The 19,809-nt window shown below is 40.1% G+C and overlaps 1 protein-coding gene across 2 annotated transcripts in view; it reads right to left on the bottom strand.

The window, feature by feature from the left end:
• The window catches only part of B4GALNT4 (beta-1,4-N-acetyl-galactosaminyltransferase 4), a 254,677-nt gene that overhangs the window by 30,571 nt on the left and 204,297 nt on the right, over positions 1-19,809 (bottom strand). For both annotated transcript variants that reach the window (XM_089520798.1, XM_089520799.1), the window contains exons 9-10: positions 16,002-16,068; positions 1,150-1,293 (exon numbers count right to left, since the gene is read on the bottom strand). In XM_089520798.1, coding sequence (XP_089376924.1) covers positions 1,150-1,293; positions 16,002-16,068 — 211 coding nt within the window. The remainder of the gene's footprint in view (positions 1-1,149; positions 1,294-16,001; positions 16,069-19,809) is intronic.

The raw sequence follows: 19,809 nt of genomic DNA, 5'->3' as shown, positions 1-19,809 counted from the left end.
CCCAGAGGTGGAGCCAGTGGAGGAAGGAGGAGGAGCTGGAAGGACTATAAAAGCAGAAGGGCTGAGGCGTGCGAGGGGAGAGGATGGATGCGGAAGAGCTGTTCGGGCAGCAGCGGCCAGGGAAGGGAAAGAACAGGGTTTAAGGAGGCCAGAGAGGGACAGAGTCCCTGTGCCTCTTCCAAGAAGGGCCCTACAGCCAAAGCAGAGACCCCAAGAGGAGGAGAGGCTACAGAACCCTCAAGAGGAGGGAGCCTGGCCTTTTGTGGGCTCTGGGGAATGGACAACCAGAGACCTTGAGGATTTGGAGGACGAGTGGTGGAGTCCACATGAGAAGCTTTGAGAAACAAGCCATGTCATAATGGGAAGTGGGAATGTCTGACTTGAAGACTGGACTTTATGTTTTGAGTTATCATCTACTTGATATAAAGCCATTTTCTTATTAAAGGTAGAGTTGTACCACATTTGCCTGAGTAAGTTTGTTGTGCATGTGGGAGAAAACATAAGGGGAGGAGTCTGTTTCCTTGCAAGATGGAGTCTGCTATGCCAGCCCCGCCCACACCTGTGTTGCAGTTTCAAAGCTAAGAATGCTCATTTGCTCTTGCACACTGGACACATCCACACTGCAAAGTTAAAGCACAACATTCCACTTTAACTGCCATGGAAATAGCCCATGGAATACTGGGATTGGAAGTTGAGAGAAAAGCATTTAGAATTCTGAGACAGAGAGGTCTGGTGCCTCCCTAAACTACAAACTCCAGGATTCCATAGGATATCACCATGGCAGTTAAAGTAGAATCATACCATTATAATTATGTAGCGTGAATGTATATGGGAGAGAGTTTTGGGGAAGAGGAAGGACCATGAGAGAGGGAAAGCTCTGTTAGATCTGCCTCCCTGTGCCTGCTGTTCAGTATGGCACACGAGAGCAGGATTAGGAGAAGCAAAGAGAAGCCATGATGACCAAATTCCAGGGTTCTTATCCATTCTGCTAGCACTTATCCCTACTAGAGAAGATATACAACTGCAACTAAGTGCCTGAAGGCTTCCTCTTCCTCCTCTTCTCACTCTTCCTCCTCCCTTCCAGCTCTACTCCTGCATTCCTCACCTTGTACTCCATTGATAAGCAAAAGAAGATCCTCTCCTACTTACTAAGGAAGAAACTATCCCGAGGGTCAGGCTTCAGCATATCTGCTCCATGGTCATCCCTCCATTCACCCCAGAGGTAGCTGCTGGTATGGCTGGCAAGAGACTGAGGCACATGGTCCACCTCATTCATTTTCAGGCTGGACTCATCTGAAGGGGAGGAGACAAAAAGAAAGGAATCGTGATTGGTTAGGAATAAATTTATATATAAGCAGCCTTGAACTGACATGGCCCAGGCAGCCCATTTGCCAATGCACTTCTTATCCAATCATAAGGTGTCCTGGACACCTCCATGGGCTGAACTGCATGAACCGTAAACCCTACGCCACGCCAGATAAAAAGCCATTTTGTCCTCAAAAAGTCTAATGACAGTTTGCCCCATGATACTGAAGGTTCTATGGGATCTCGTACTAATCAGAAACCCAAGAAGTCTCCAGGTGTTGACAAGAGGAAGCTCAATAGATTCTCCACTGCCCAGGTTCCTTGTTAATCTTTCTCTGGCAGACATTTTTCTTATAAACAGCCAGAGGAATGTTGTAGTACCATCAGGGTTGCCACAGATACCCTTCAAACCTGGATTCCGGAACCGGTGCAGAATCTTTACCTAACTTTCCAGCTTTGCCTCTACAGCATCCTGCAGCCTCCATTCCCCAAGAGAATCCAGCTGCCAGCTGGGGCTCTTATACCACATGATCTTTATACCAAGAAACAATCAAAGCAGCTAACAGGCTTGGCAGCTCACAGATCTCCACCAGATGCCTCACATGCTGCCTCTCACTCAGGCTTTCGTTCACTCCCTTCACCAAGGTTACTCTGAAAATATTTAATCCACTGAACAAACAGAAAACAAAGCAATGAATAATTTCTCCTGGGATGAAAGTGCTCAGAAAGGCAAAGCGCAACCCCCCATTCCCCCCCCCAAAAAAACCCTGCCAGGAACATCATCATTGGTGTCTGGGAGGAACAAAATGCCATATCAATTAAGGGCTGGTTGCCTCTAATGTCATGTTTATTAGATGAGGCTGTCTGTTTACACAGATCAGTACTAGGTAAATGAAGTAAGTTAAGTAGAGACCATAAGAAATTAGAAGGACTGCTATCCATTGTTATCTGCTCATTTGGTTTTCCAGTCAGTCCTAAAAATTAGAGAGGGGATACATTCACCAGAGATGGTAGAGCCAGAGCACAGAAACCACAGCTGGCCAAAGACTCCACGACTTCAACTATAATGAATGTCTGAGATACAGCGGTCGAGGGAAACCTCCCACTGAGTCCTACAATTACATGGATGGAGGCAGTTTTGTAATCATACAGCTTGCAGTTGTACTATGGGAAGGATGTGCCTAATTCTAACCTGTCAAAGTTCTTCTGGAGAGACTAGGTTAAAACTAGCAAATCAAAAGGTATACAGCAACACCAGGGCACTAATACAGACCAACTGATTGCTTAAATAAAGAGGAGCATCTTGCTAGGCATGGGTGGTAAATAAGGACAAAACACATGCTGTGCATTCAGAGAACCAGAATTTCCCTAAGAGGGCTATTAAGATAATTAACAAGGAGTTTAGTTAATTTTTTAAATGCTGCTCTTAAGATGCATCAAGATTATTATTCTTGTGGTACTTCATTTTATTTTACCAGATTCACACACTGCCTCACTGGTGCAGGACTAATCTGTTGTGTTTCCTGGATTCATATGCTTCTCCCTGAAATGGAAAGTTCTTTTAAAACTCCTAATGAACACTGAATTTGTGCCACTATACCCAACTCTACGTAGCTTGCCTAAAATGGCAGAAAGCTCACAATCAGGTTATTAAGTGGTCATGTACAGTTTCTGCTAGCCTCCATTACTAGAAGCAACACATCTGTGATGGCTGGGCAAAACAGCACAGATTCAATATTTTAAAAAGACTGTGACTTGGTGCACAAGGTAAGTTAACAGAAGAAAGTTAGTGGAAGGAAGGTTTTCACTACCTGCTCCTGTTGCACCTTTTAGAATCCTCTATGGCAGTACTACTCAAAGTAGGTGGTCCTTCAACAAGTGCTGATCATCAAGCCAGTGGCTACTAGTTCCTAGCAAGTGTCTAGGAAATGAAGAAGCAAGTGTAGCCAGTGGATACACAGATGGTGCTGGTCCCTGCCCACTGGCGGGAAAATGCTATGGCATTAATCTTCTGGTTAGGTAAATTTCTCCAGCTGCAGTCCTGAGATTGGGTAGTCATGTGGTATCAGTCTCCTCCTCTCCCCACTCATCCCCTTGCTATTCCCAAACAGGCTCACACCCCTTTCTTTCCTTTTTTCTTTGTTTCACTAAATCACATTGCTATAGTTGCTAAATTGCTTTACAACTAATATATATCTATATCTTTATCAATATAGATAAATAATAAAAGGCATGTTGGGTAGGGGTATAGGGTAGGGAGGCAGGGCTAAGGGGCAGTCCGGATGAGAGCTGAGGGACTGCCAATGACTGAAACAGCCCCAGCCGTGCTACAGAAATGATGTGTGACACTGAAGGTTCCCAAATTGGTATGTATCCATTTACTTTTGATAACATGATTATGGTGAGCATGGGGCTCATGTGATAATGTCCTAAGGTCATTCAGCATCTCCAAAGCTGGTCAAGGCATTGATCCAGTTTCTATGAGGCCACCTCCAGCACTCTAGCTTCTAGACCATGTTTGTTAAAAGAAGCAGATGAATGATTTTCCTGGAATAAAACTCTTGTCTTCTGTGGTTACACAAGGACAAGATAAAAAAAGGAAAGAGGGGCTTAATCTTTTCACCTAGTGAGAGTTCTCCCATTCAGCGTTTACAGAATAGGGCAGAGTGGGGCATTTCGATGTGCCCCCCAGATAATAAAACCTGGTATTATTTATTTACAAAAAACGTATGAACTACCCTTCATCCATAAAGGGCTTCCAAGTAAGGAAGCAAACAAACAAATCTCTGAAATAGTTTTTTGTGGGTTTTTCGTCAGAAAGAAACTCTGCTAGAAAATGGCCACATAGCCCGAAAAACCCACAAAAAAACTATGGGTGCCGGCCATGAAAGCCTTCGACTTTAAATCTCTGAAGAATAATGAACATTTAAAATGCCTGTGTGAAAAAGAACATTTTGCTTTGGTGCTGAAAAAAAAAGGCTGGCACCAATCCCACTTGGGGAAGAAGACATTCCATAGGTATTTACAAAGAAGATACCTGCCCTGGCTCATTGAAGTCAAAAGAGCACTTATGATGTTAGCCAGAGATTCGAAATGATGGGTCTCATTTGTTAATTTTTTTAAAATTTAAAATTTTATTGTTAAAAACAAAGCTTTCTTAATCATACAACACACAACATACATCTTATGGTATCATTAGTTACAAAATGATTAGTTTACAATAACATAATAGTTTTCTCAGACTATAACACTTAATTTCTATAATTCAATTAGACTTCCATTTTTTGTTCTCTTTTCTTCTTTCCACTCCCTTCTCTTCTTTCCCCTCTCTCATCCTAATAACTTTTTCCTACTTCTTTCTTCTTTCTGCCTCCTAACTCCTTGTTCACAACCCTTTACAGCTTTCCTTCTTTCCTCTTCTCTCTTCACATACCTTCTAAATGACTTACTCATACCTTCATTCAGCTACTCTCCATTCTTTCTAACTTCCTTCTCAACTTCAGACAATTTATATAGTTATTCCTTGTGAATCTGTTATAGTCTTTCTTTTGTAACTTGCTTTCAAGTAGTCTACTTGTATCTACTATTTTGTTTTGCATTTAATTGCCTAGTAACCTTATTTTCTTTAATCTATCAATTTCTTAAATTATCTTACTTTTCATTTCATTTCATTTCTTTCTTTCTAAGACCATGCCACCGTCTCCTAAGTCTTAATACTTTTGTAGTTTTCATGTCTGATTAATATATTCTTTTCTTCTCGCCTCCCCATCTCATTTGTACATATTCTAACACTGGTTTCCACTCTTCTCTTATATTCCCCATTGGTTTCACTGCTAATTTCTGCGATAAAATATCCATTTCTAAAGCATCATAAATTTTTAATAACCGGTCTTCCTCCTCTGGGATTACATTAGATTTCCACTTTTGTGCATATGTCATTCGTGCTATAGTGGTCATGTAGAAACAGATTTTTTTCATGTTCTTTCTTTATCTTTTTGTTAATTCTGATATAAACTGATCTGATTCATGTTTTTCAGATGTATTGGAACTTTGGAAACATGGGATTTTTGCATTTCCATTGTTCCACAGTGCAGTTCTCAGCTCAAAAATATCTTACTTAAAAACATTTTAAAATGCATGGTTTGTATGAAATATATTTAGAAAGGCAGATTTTTGAGAGGTAAATTTTCTAAAATGAATACTGGAATGAATTACATTTAAATATATGAATTAAATATTAATTCTGCTCTGCATAAAAACAAATCAACAAAAACCAGAAGATTAATATGGAAACAGGGTGTAATAGACATAAAAGTGAAGATATGCAAAAGTGAAGAGCAGAAAGGGTTTCTTGGATGAAACACATCAACAGAATGCTGGCAGTAGGTGGTTAGAATACTAGAAGCTACTAACAGCGGATATTGGAGAGATAACAGTCAATGGATGCACAACTCCAGGAGTCTGAGGATGGAACCTTCAAGCAGGTCCAACCAAAAATTAAAACTATTTCTTTGCTTGTTTCTGCAAATGTTTGCTCTTTCTTGTTTAACACTGTCCCCCAAAACTACAGGCATTCCCTGCTTATTTGATAGCTTACGGACCAGAACACTGTCATAAAATCAGAAATCATTGTTAGGGAGAATCCAGTCTTTTTTTATAAGTATGAATACATTATAAGCACAAATACAAGAGATGCAGTGTGCACAATTTCTAAGAGATGCACCATGAACAACTTCTATACACAGACTGAATAAAAAAAATGACGCTGAGTCAATTGAGAGGAAAAACAGTGCAGAAACACATGGAAGGTCATGGAAACATGACAAAATAGATCAAAAGAGAGGACCACATGTCAAACGTATGGGTTCCTGTTATAAGTGAAAAGGGATGAAAGAGCGGACTGTTGAAAAGCAGACTGTCAAAAAGAGGGGGACGCTGTAATAACAAATTACCTGCAAGACGCTTTAGCTTTGGTAGCACAATGCCAAATAAAATGAATTAAATAACAAGCTAGAACAACAGTTCTGAAAGCCTCTTGCTTCCCAGCCACAGCGAGAGGAAATATGCTGTTGACACAATGAAAGCAGCCCCAGTTACTAATTCCCCAGGTTGGACACTGAAATTGAAGCTTTCAGTGACACTTAATATCTCTCTTTGGCTTTGAGTTTTTTCTCAAGGCAGCCTGGAGCAAACAGGACATGAATATAAAACATACTTATTTTGATTTTCCCTTTTGGGGCATTTGTCCTAGACGATTTCACACAGTCATTTAATGACTAAAAAAAAAAGGAACTCTGATGTTATAAAATAAGAGCAAAGCCTCTGTGCATGCATCACTGAAAAGACAACCATAAAGGTCACCTCACTCTTATTTATAAACTGTGCCTCATGGATTTTCTGGTCACATCTGTTTTGCTCACTGACAGAGCAGGTTTTCACCCATGTCAGCACCATAGAGCTGACACAGCTTCAGGAAAGCAAGAGACAGCTTTGCCATCCAGTCCCCCATGTCAACAACTTTCCTTGCTCAATTCTAATTCCAGTCTAATTGGAAGCAACTCCCCAAATGGCTGAAGTAGGAAACAGGGTCTGACTGGGTAGAAATTCAAGACACAGCTCTTAAGGTGGCATGTGAGCAAAATAACACCCTTGTGTGTTATTTTGGGGTTAGGCAAAGGACCCAGCAAACGTTATTAACGAATAAGTTAAATTATTTTCCATCATGGATCTGAGATGGTACAATCTGACCCATTAGCTTATTACTAGAAAAATTTCATTAGATTTTAGAACAAATCAAGACACTAGGAAAACATCCAGAAAGAAATGTTTTATTGGATACAGTATTTTTATAATTTCTCCCTTCAAGTGTTCACATATTTGCATTGGACTGTTTTATGTTCTGATAAACTGCTTCAAGAATTGTACAAATGAAAAGAAACATAGAAATATTTATTTGTGATAACTAGCATGATAAAATGCCAGCAAGATATAGGATAAAAGATATAGGAAAGAATACTATCATTATATTGTTGTGCTGTGCATATTAATTTTGATTTGGAGAGGGTTTTGAATTTAATTTATTGCATTTTTAGACTATAAATACATGAATTAAGATTATGCTTTTATCTATTCTATGTATTATCATTGATTATCACTATGGTTCATGTTGGATGCATTTTTTTTAAAGGAACATTTGATAGATTTAAATAAATTTTAAATGGGAAAAAAGGGAGGAGCCAAGCCTCATCTAAGAGTTGAAATTACCACTTCTGCATAAAACATCCGTGCATAGGCTGGTCACTCTAGCTGCAGGAGCCATTTACATTCAGGAATATTCTTTGCCTCCACCACACAAGACCAGTCTACAGTGGACCGCTCGGGTTATCAGCACAGGACCTCTATGAAAATCAAAAACCCGCAAATAAAACACTCCACTACAGTTGGCCCTCCTTATCCACGGATTTTTTATCCATGAGAGATTCCTAGAGAGAACATAATCAAATCCATGAATAATGAAATCTACCAAAGTCAAAGCCACAAATGTGGAAGGCTGACTGCAGTTCTGGTTTAGCTACCTCCATCAAAAAAGTGTTCATTTCAGCTGCTTTCACAGATTCTTTCAAGCAACATGAAGTGAGGTGTCTCATGCACAAGCAAAAGTGGACTAGTTGTTCAGAACACACTCCCCAAACCATTTTGAAACAATGCAATCCGTGATTTTGGTATCTTGTCAACACAGTAGGAAAAATGAAATGTATTACATTTCCATGACTGGTGCTGCCACGGCTTTGCTGACTTCCAAAGACTTCCCTGTGAATGGCTTTTTCCTCTTAGTTAACTACACTCGTCCCTCCACATTTCGGGCTTTGACTTCTGAGGATTTGATTATTCAAGGATTTTAATATGTCCTCTCTAGAAATATCTAGTTCCTCTAGTGCAACTCTATGATCAACCTTAAATAAAAATTGCACTGAAGGACCTAGAGATTCCTAGAGAGAAGACTCCACTAGGCATTTGTATCTTCTCCAGCACAATTCTATGGTCAATGTATGACAGATGTTGACCAAAGAGTTGCACTGGAGGACCTAGAGATCCCTAGAGAGGTATTCTTTCAGGTAAAAACATAGTGTTTTTGTTATTTGAGGGTTTTCCAGATTCACAGGGGTCCTGTGCCCCTAACCCCAGCAAATGTGGAGGGATTAGTAAAGTAACATAATAGTATTGTTATATCCTTGACAACTGCCCATGGCTAGAGACAGCAATATACTGGGGTTTTTTTTCCTACTGAAAATGGGATTCCTGATATTGTGATGACTATGAATTGGTGTTTAGATTAGAATTTGGAAAGTTACTTTTTTGAACTACAACCCACATAATCAACTGGTCATGCTGGCTGAGAGATCAGATAATTCCATTGTTGTTTTTTTTAAAGGTAACTTTTCCAAGCTTTGATTTAGACTATCTTTGACTGAACCTTTGCAGCCATTGGGGTTCCTTGAGTAAGGAATTTAGAAAGCAACAGGATGTTATATAGGGTGGGTATCATGGTTTTAGTGTGGTTTTAATGTTTGTAATTTTATAATTGTTTTTAGATGATATTTTGTGAGCCATCTTGGGCCCCCTCTGGGGAGAAAGATAGGATAATAAATAAATATGTTGTTGTTGTTTTGCTAAATAAATAAATAGTATGGGATTACAGCAGAAGGTAAATATGTGAGACTGGGCAAGACACATGGAAGTATGGAAAAGCAGGAAAGGCTGGGTAGCTAGATGTGAGAGACCTGAGTATGTAAGTGGGCAAGATTACAGGTGGAACACTGTCTTCAACAGAAAAGGTATTAGCCAGCCCTACAGTTCAATATTGACAATATTCTTGAAGTTGTGTAGCACCTGTGTCTGTTCACTTTTCTTAATGTCATAACTCAGTCACGTGACTAAACTCAATCACTGTTATAATGCCTTTGTGACTTCCAAATTTGTTGTTGTTGTTAACTGTCATCAAGTCATCTTTGACTTATAACAATCCTATGAATGAGAGACCTCCATGTCATCCTATCTTCTACAACCCAGCTCAGATTTTGCATACTTCGGACCATGGCTTTTTTTGATAAAATCCATCTTTTGTGACTGCCTTACTACACATTATTGTCTTTTCTAGCAAGTCGTGTCTTCTTATCATAAGTCTAAAGCAGTGGTACTCAAACCTTTTACGCTTGGGACCCCCATTTCCATCTCCATGTGGACATCACACCCCCTCGACATAGTATATGAATACAAACATTTTGTTTATTTAGTGTACATATTTTCATTTGCATTTTCATGTATATTCCTATTTTAACATTTTATAACAAAATAACTGTTCGAATTAGAACAGTAAAGTAAGCTCAGTATTCAACTAAATGCATATGTAAATTTTATACATAAAATTTTCAGGGAAGAGGAAGAGGAGGGGGGATCAGAGCCTCCAACTCTTGTGCCACTCTTGCACTCCCCATGGGGGTCCCGCCCCACAGAACCACGTGTCTAAAGTATGACAGTCTCATTTTAGTTATCTTCAATTCTAGAGTGAGTTCATACTCGATTTGCTCTAGGACTCATTTATCATTTTAGCAGTCCATGGTATCCGTAGAACACTTCTCCAACACTACATTTCAAATGAGTTGATTTTCTTCCTATCAGTTTTTTTTTTCACTGTCCAGCTTTCACAACACATAGAAATTGGTGATACAGGGGTGCTCTTGAAAACGTAATTAGAAATTCAATTAGTTCCAATCACTGTTGCTTGTCTTTTGACTGTAAAAAATGACTATGAACATCATACTTGTTCTTCAAGACACACAGAGGTAAACAATGTTTCCAGACCCAATTTTTGGTTCTAGTTTTGGACTACAAAACCCTCAATGGTCTAACTCTGGGGTGGGCAATGTGTAGAGGAATACTTTTACCCTGGAGCTCAGACACAACTGGTAATTTGGGGGCCTTTTTTAGGCTTAGTGCAGGCCTTGTTGCTAAAATTCGGTGACTCAGTAGGCTTAACAAAAACACATAAAAATGGCCTTAGAGGCACATGTAGCCTACAGGGTGCACTTTACTCACTCAGGTCTAACTCAGACTATTTAAAGGGCCATTTTCCTCAAATGATTCTTCCGTGTCTAGTTTTGTAATCTGCTTGGTGAGGGAGGGGTGGGGTGGGGTGACTTTTCCTATGATTTAACCTTTCAGAGATGCAAACTCACATCTGTTAAGACCACGTTCTCAGTAGCTGCCCAACAATATTGAATGCCCTTCCTATGAAATGTGCTCAACCTCATCAGCTGCTTTTTCAAAGCTAACAAAAACTCATTTGTTCCATTTAGCCTTCAGGGTTACTAGGTGCCAAACTGCTTCTTAACCAATTCTAATTTTAGTTTTAAGATTGCTGTCAGTTGTACTGTTATGTTTTTATATTTAAAGGTGCATTATAAATTACTTTTGAAAAATAAAAACATGAATCCTGTAATAAAACAAAACACTACATACATGATGTACAACAAAGATGTATGTTAGATTGCATGCATCGACTGCTTGCATCTACATGAAAACCACCTAAGTCTTTGTAGATTTACCTGCATTTGTGGACACATGTGAAGAGCGTCCTTTGATAATGAAGAATGATCATATGCAAGGATTGAACATGTTAATGATTATGGGCTAAATCCAATTATAAATCTCAATCAATACTGAATCAGTATTGATTTAATAAGACCCATTCACTCAATTGATCTCCTCTGATGTTTATGAACAGTTAGATTTAGCCCTATGTGTTCAATAGCTAAAGAGATCCAGAGCTTGGAAAGGTTATTTCTTTTACAGTATAACTCCCAGAATCTCCTTGGCAACATGACCATGATGGCTAAAGGAAAGCTGGGAGTTATAGTCCACAAAGAATGTTTTAAAAAGTTCTGAAGACAGAACTTGAAAAACTCCAAAAGACAGCAAAGCTTCTTTTAACTTCTTGCCATGCTTAATAACTATCCTTCAGCACAGGGAAGAACTGCTGGCAGTATGTGAATAACAAGAAAATCCCTCCTCATGGGGTGCAAGCTGCTGATCCTAGGGCAGAAGAGAAAACTCAAAGTAACTGATGTATCCAGAAGGAAATATACCTTCCCAGCTCATCTGTCTTGCAGGCACTTCTGTCAATATCCCAATTGCCACTATCCCTCTTGTGCCAATTGAGCCTGTGTGCTTGTGCACTGGAGAGGCTGCCTCGCCCAACCCCTCTACCTTATCTACACCTTCCACAGGATACTTAATTATGGGCATCTTGTGTATTGAGCACCAGGCAGATATCTATTCATCAAGCACCTCCTGCTGCCAGGCCAGGTTATGAGGAAGGAAGCAGAAGATCTATGGATTTAATTAAAGTCTACACTATCCATTCCAGCTTACAAGACAGGTGTTCATAACTCAGCTTTAGGAGCATTAGCCGACAGATCTTTGCCTGGGTGCTTTTGGGCTGGTCTCTTCCTTTTTGCTCTGGGACCAAGGAAGCTACACGGTGAAAGGGCAGCAGGAGCTCTTGGGAAAAGAATATGGCAGCTGCTTATACAGGGCTGCTTCAGTTCACTTTGGAGGTATGCTGTTTAAATGATACACACATCTTAAGAGGCCAGAAGCTGCGCCAAAACTACGCTCCAGTCCTTAGGACTGGAGCGTGGCTTTGGCACAGCTTCCGGCATCTTAGGTCACATGCATAATTTAAATAGCATACCTCCAAAATGACCCAAAGCAGCTTTATTTTGGCCTGTCTGCTCGGCCCATTGTGAGCAAAAGCTTTTGAACATGCCCAGGTTTGAGCTGTTCTCTGCAAAAAGGATGTTAGACTAAAATTTGGTCACCCAGTGATGGTCACCAACTTGGATTGCTTTAAAAGAGAATTGGGCAAATACAGAGAGAAGAAGGTTTAGCAATGGCTATTAGCTATAATAACCACAGAGGATGGAAGTACCGTATTTTCCGGCGTATAAGATGACTGGGTGTATAAGGCAACCCCCAACTTTTCCAGTTAAAATATGAAGTTTGGGATATACTCGCCGTATAAGACTACCCCTCTTCCAATGCAAACCAAATAAAAATTTAAAAAACATCAGATTTGATTTCAATATGGTAATTTTAATTCAAATGCTTATGACATGCAGGTACTTAGCAGGAAAACTTGTTGTATACAAAGCCTGCTTGGATTGGTCAGCTCTCCCTGCCTGCCCAGCCCTCCCTGTCTCCAAGACTATCAGAGCGGTATTGCAAACATGGCTCTTTTTTCCATACCCCGGGCATCCTGGACACCTGCAGCTTGCTCCGCTCTTCAGTTACATATGCGGCGACTGCAGATTCTCCAGTCCAGCTTGGAAGTTTCAGCACCTGCCCTATAAGATGACACCCGGTGTATAAGACAACCCCCGACTTTTGAGAAGATTTTCCTGGGTTAAAAAAGTAGTCTTATATGCCAGAAAATACAGTACTCTGTTCAAGTTAGTTTGTTATTCCCAATTCAATACATACTTTGACAATACACTTGTCCCTCCACATTTGCAGCTTTGACTTTTGCCGTTTTGATTATTCACGGATTTTATTAATATGTTCTCTCTAGGAATATCTAGATTTTCCAGCTCAACTCTATGGTCAACTTTAACCAAAAGTTGCACTGAAGGACCTAGGGATTCCTAGAGAAAACACTCCACTAGGCATTTGTAGCTTCTCCAGCGCAATTCTATGGTCAATGTCTGGCAGATCTTGACCACAGAGTTGCACTGGAGGATCTAGAGGTTCTAGAGAGGTATTCTCTCAGGTAAAAACATAATGTTTTGTTATTTGAGTTTTTTCCACATTCACGGGGGTCCTGTGTGCCTAACCCCACTGAATGTGGAAGGACGAGTATACAGTGGATCCTTGTTATACGCTAGGTTTGGTTCCAAGATCCCCCGTGGATAACAAAAAGTGTGTATGCTCAAGTCCCATTAAATATAATAACATAGCAAAATGGTGTCTCTTATAAAAAATGGAAAATCAAGGTTTGATATTTGAAATTTATACTTTTTCTGAATATTTTCAAACCGTGTATGCTTGAATCCATGTATAAAAAATCAGTGTATAAGAAGGGCTGACTGTATTTCCAAATTCTGTTATTCTGTGCTAAATGGCAGCAACATTGCCTCTGATTAATATAGCTTGACACTTTAATTTGCTTACAGCCCTTTTTAGTAATTTTGAAAATTATTACTAGTCAGTAACTAATCAATGAATCAATCTTACAAGATTTTCTTAGTGGTTTAACATCAACAAATAAATCTGTTTTTAAACAAGTTAAGGGATTGTACTTTAGCAGTAACAGTAATGTTTCCAAGCTCTAGATGCAGTATCGTAGGCAGTGTGCCTTCCAATACCACTTGCTGGGGAAAACAAGTAAGGGGAGTCATGGTGTTCATGTTCTATTTGTGGATTTCCCCGTGGCATTTCTTTGGCCACTGTGAAGAAAGAGTGCCAGGCAAGACAGACCTTGGAAGCTTTGTTGGACCTCAAGAGAATTTCCTGGTCTACAAATTATTATTTTCTTTTTTTACCTTTTGAAGGAACAAAGAAAAGCACATTCCCATCTTAGTTTTATATCTATTTACTCAGAAGACATTTCTCTTTTATTTAGTGGGGCCCCAGTTATGTGCATGATCAGGATAGCAGCCTTCATTACTCTGTTTATAAAATCAGTCTTTCAGTACCTCAATTCCTCCATCCCTCCTGGTGTCACTGCATCTTCAAAATTCTGTTTCAAAAAGCCAGAATACATTCTAGATTGCAACAAATGGCTCTGTGCCTGTAAGCCTAGTGATGTCCAAGTGTGCTACAAATTTCCCAAGCAGCTGGTTTTGTCCTTCAGAGAGAGACTTGCAGCCTGAAAACCAAACCATTTCACCCTCAGCAATGCCTAAGAAGGGCAACTGTCAGATGGCTCCATTTCTCTTACATGAACAGTGGCAGGCAGCAGGGCCTTAGGGAGGTCAACAGGAGATGAGCTGGGGGTAAAAAAGCTACAATCCAGCTGGTGTGGATGTCAGAGGGCAACACTGTGGGGTTAATAAAAGCAGCCAGCAGTGCCCTGAAAAGGTCCCTCTCAGGGAGGAAAGCCATAGAGCGGTTTATTTAATTCTATCAGCTTATTTAAACGAGTTTTACCACATCTCTCTCTTTTTTTAAAATCAGAATGGCCTTCAATATAGCTCATGTACTCCACAGAGAACAAAGTTAAGAAATAATTAACATAACACAGGAGCTACACAATTAATAGAAATAAAAGGCCAGAGAGTCTACAATTGGAGAAGTGATGAAAACAGCAAAAACCAATCAATCAAATCAAACAGCAGTTTAAAAAACAGCAACCAGTAAGGCCAATCAAGTTGAAGGACAGTAAGAGAGAAAATAGATTTATCCATCAAATTAAAAAATCACATTCATGAAACTATTAACTGTGAAAAGGTTTTGCTTGGCTCTTAAAAAAAGGTCAGCATAATTAGGGAGAAGTTCCTTAACTGGGGAACAATATAGAATTTAAGTGGTGAATGATAGATTTTTCTGATTCTGAGGCAAGGGATAATGGTGTGTGTATTTGTGTGTGTGTGAGCAAAAGACAAAGAGAAAGAGAAAGAGACAAGATGCCTATATTTATAGGCAGGATAACATGGGCCAAAACCCGCGGTATCCCACATGAAGTTCTGGTCTGTTCCAGCCCCTGGGCTAATGTGGTGACAGGCAGATGCTCACACACCCATATGCTGCTGCACTGTTGAGCCACCATCACCGCCACATGATCCTTACCTGCTGCTGCCACTTTTCCTCTGAAGGCCCCAGTTGCAGTCCATAAGGGCAGAAATGGGATGTGTGGTTTCACCCACATGGTCAGGCTAGGTTGACCAGATGTCCTCCATTCCCAGGACATGACCTACATTTCAGCTTTCTGTCCAGGAGGAATTAAAAAATGTCCTCCATTCTGAGCGTGACTGAGAAGAATGAATTTTCACTTACATTGCTTTTTTGTTTTTATATTGTAATGTCCTACATTTCTCCCAAATGTCCTACATTTTGGGGGTGTCTTGTCCTCCTTTGCGGTTATGACATCTGGTCACTCTGGCCCAGGAGTATTTTCCTATGTCGCAGGCTGCAAATAGGGTCTTTAGAGAGAATGCAGCAGCAAGTAAAGGGGCCTGTCATTGTGGAATTTCCAGGAAAATCTGCCACAAAAAGTCAGTTAAAAATACTGAACTGAAGAGTCTTTTGAGCCAGGGTCATGTGGGAACTGCTGGATCAACATCTGGCCTGGGGTTATTGGCCTGTGTCATCTGTACAAGATGACACCAGGCCAGGGGGAACATGGGCCTTTTGGCCTGTGTGTACAGCCCCAAGGCTCTTTTATTTTTGGGGGTAAGGCATATTTCTTGAAATGCAATGCACTACTAAGGTGAGATTCACACTTGGCACTTTCAGATATGGAAGCAAAACAGCTTGGTAAACAACTTAACAACACAGGGTATTGCAGGTCATGCACATAAATGGCTTCTCATGCATGCAAGCTCTCTCTCTTTTCACACACAAAGTACACACATCTCAGAACAACCTCCTTGGATGCAAAGAAACTGTGCATCAAAATTGAGCTTCAATGTAAGATTTACCTGTATAAAGTGAGATGTAGGAGGAATCAACCACCTCAAACTTGAAGCTGGGAAGGTAAACCCGCCACTGAAAGATATAGAAAAGTGATAACTCAGTCAGTATCCAGGATTCTGTGTGCTCTTGTATGTAGAGATACGGAATTTAGGGAGAAACATGTGGCAGCAATGTGAATGGGGAAGAATATAGGTGGGACCAGAAGGAAGGCACTAAAATTCTTACTCATTGTTAATTCATAATAGCAAGTGTTTTTGTTTGTTTTTGGTTTTATTTGCCTGAATTGGCTCCTCCTCTGTTCTCTAACACAATTTCTTGGGAGAATAAGCTACAAGAAGGAAGTATCTCTTCCAGTCCTAGTCAGAAACCTGCTGTTCCTGGACACACCCTGAGGACAATCAGTTGTTAGGAGGTGGAATTATGCCCAGAAGCTGACCATCTGCCCTTGTACATCGGGTACAAAAATGCTGCACAAGAAGAGACTGGATACCTCTTCCACAACCTCTAAGACTGTGTTTAGATTGGTATAACCAGGCTCACCCAGTATAAACCACCAACAAAATTTTGGACAATCTATGCACCCCCTCTCCCCAATTAAATGATTGAGGCAAAGAGATTGTGCTTCTGTGCTTGGAAGCATGCCAAAGCTACTAGCTTGACTGGGTAGTTCTGTCCCACACCCAGGAGTAAAAGGGAAGAAGGCAGAGATACCTAAAGCCCATGGTCAACGGCCCTCCTTTTTAGCAGGGTGTCTTCTGGCCCTTTTTGTGTGACTCCATGAAGTGAAGCATACTTGTTAATATTTTTATCCTCGACAACAATAACAAAAACGGTGTCCTGATACTGAGACACTCCACCAAGGAGAAGGAGAACAGCCTGGGGATTCTTTGCACTTTGGGTCTTTGAGAAAATTTATGCAAAAACATCTGTTTTTCTATATACAGAAAATACATTTTTGGAGCAGAAAACATGATTGTCTTTCCCAAGAGACATTTCTTGTGCATAAAAGCCATGTATATACAGTATTTGCACTAATGAATTTTCACAAATGGATTCCTGTAATATGACTAGTGCTTGAAAACTGCAAAAATGCTTGCATTTCTTGCGGGGGGGGGGGGGGGGGAATCAATGAAATTATTCATTTCCGCATGTAGGAAGAAAATCAGCTAAGATTTACCTCCCTAGTGAATTATATGAATACCAAATCAGTACATTGCTGTAGGCTATATTTGAGAGAAAGTAACTGGCAAAAGCAAGCAATTTTTCCTTGCCTAAGAAAATCTTATTAATTTTATGGGGTTGCCATAAATTGTCAGGCAACATACACACACACATACAGTGACTTTGTTGACTGTGGTTTATTTATCCTTTTTATTAGGATCAGTTAGCAAAAAATAAAAATAAAAAATGGCCTATTCACATGCTGGCATTGATAATGCAAGATCATGTACTTCTGCTGGATCACTTTGAAAATTTTCCAGGCAATTTTTCCAGCTATTGTCTAATCCAGAGCATGAAATCCTGTTTCTTTCTTTTCTTTTCTTTCTTTCTTTTTTTTTGGATTCCAGTACTTGGAATCCCCCAACCAACATGGTCATTGGAAAATTCTGGAAGCTGAAATCCAAAGATTCAACATTTGAAAGCTGTGGTTTGAACAAGCAGACAAATATTGGTGTCATGAATGCTGTCATTTCCCCACATATTTGTTCTATTATATGAATACTGTATTTTCCCAGCTAATACAAGCTATAAAGTCTTCTTGCTGAGAAGATAGTAAGTGCTGTCTGTTGTGTGTGATGTGACTGCCCAAGCATCAAAGCTACTTACTAGACACTACCTCTGACATCACTGTAACGAATACCACCCTCCACTGCCCAATATCTGCGCTTTAGTGAACTTTTTAAAACAAGTTTTATTCTCCTTTACCTCATTTTTTGACTACAGTCATCCCATAGTCTCTGCAGAGAATCCATTCTGCCCCCCCCCCCCCCACCCAGATGAATAACAAAAATGTGGGATGTCAAGTCCTGTTCTTTCCAATAATAATAATAATAATAATAATAATAATAATAATAATAATATAAAACTTTATTTATATACCGCTTTTCCAATGATCAAAGCGGTGTACAACAAGAATATAATTACATACAGGTTAAAAATATAAAATCTACATATCTCAGTATACATAAAAACACACGGCCAAAAATCTTTCAGTCAATGATGTGCAAATCTATCAAAAATAGTGACTAAAGTGCGTCAGACGGATATGCCAGTCGGAATAAATGTGTCTTCAGAGCCTTTTTAAAGGCATCCAAAGTGGAGCAAGCTCGGATTTCGTCAGGAAGATTATTCCAGAGAGTAGGTGCTGTGTGACGTGCACATGGCTGCTGGCACAGCTGCGTGCACACACATCCATTTAAAACCACAGGGCTTGCCATCTGTGGAAGCTCAAATCCATGGATGGCAAGCCTGCAGATAAGAAGAGCCCACTGTACTCCCCACTGAACCATACATATATAGATCTTCAACAAGCAAAGCAACATCAAATTAGATCCTCTTCCCAGCAAAGCACCAATACAGTATGCCTTGCATTTCTTCTGTGAGCAAGTCTGCTAACATATTTATATACGGTATGTTATATGAAATGCAAGGTACTGCACTTAGGGCAGAAAAATGAAATGCACAGATATAGGATGGGGGACACCTGGCTGAATGAAACTACATGTGAAAGGGATCTAGGAGTCCAAGAAGACCACAAGTTGAACATGAGTCAACTGTGTGATGCGGCAGCTAAAAAGGCCAATGCAATTTTAGGTTGCATCAATAGAAGTAAAGTGTCTAGATCAAGAGAAGTAATAGTGTCACTGTATTCTGCTTTGGTTAAGTCCCACCTGGAATATTGCGTCCAGTTCTGGGCACCACAGTTTAAAAAAGACATTGAGAAATTGGAAAGTGTCCAAAGGAGGGTGACTAAAATGGTGAAGGGTCTGGAAACCATATCCTATGAGGAATGACTTAGGGAGCTGGGAATGTTTAGCCTGGAGAAGATAAGGTTAAGAGGTGATATGATAGCATTGTTTAAATACTTGAAGGGATGCCACATTGAGGAGGGAGCTAGCTTGTTTTCTGCCTCTCCAGAGTCTAGGACCCTGAGCAGTGGATGCAAACTCCAGGAAAAGAGATTCCACTTCAACATTAGGAGGAACTTCCTGACAGTAAGGGCTGTTTGACAATGGAACAAACTCCCTCGGAGTGTAGTCAGGTCTCCTTCCTTGGAGGTCTTTAAGCAGAGGCTGGATGGACATCTGTCAGGGATGCTTTTATTGAGAGTTCCTGCATGGCAGAATGGGGTTGGACTGGATGGCCCTTGTGGTCTCTTCCATCTCTATGGTTTTATGATAAGTTCTTTGTGAATTCTTTCCCAAACCAACAATATTCCAAAATCCCATTGAACAATTCCTTACACTATGTCAGTACAGGATTTCATCTCAAACATATTGGATCCAGAAAATCTACAGATTGTAAAACCAGGGAAGAAACTGGGATTACTTTCAATTTTAAATCAACCAGTACTGTCACATCAGCTGCATCAAAATCTTTGTGCTATGTGCACAGACTCTGTAGTAGCAAGAAGCTCCAGTGATGTCTCTGTGCTTTCATAAGAACCCTTTTTTCTTCCACTGAGTAAGGAACTATAGCATGCTTCCAATTACAAAAAAGTTAGTACGTGGATGGGAAACCACTAATAAATACCAGGTGTTATAGGCTATATTTTAGAGGAAGGAACTGGAAAAACCACCTCTGAGTATTCCT

Source organism: Sceloporus occidentalis, unplaced genomic scaffold (assembly GCF_023333645.1).
Source record: "Sceloporus occidentalis isolate IW3139 unplaced genomic scaffold, rSceOcc1.0.p SCAF_4, whole genome shotgun sequence".
NCBI classification, from domain to species: domain Eukaryota; kingdom Metazoa; phylum Chordata; class Lepidosauria; order Squamata; family Phrynosomatidae; genus Sceloporus; species Sceloporus occidentalis.
This window is presented reverse-complemented; position numbering and strand designations above follow the sequence as displayed.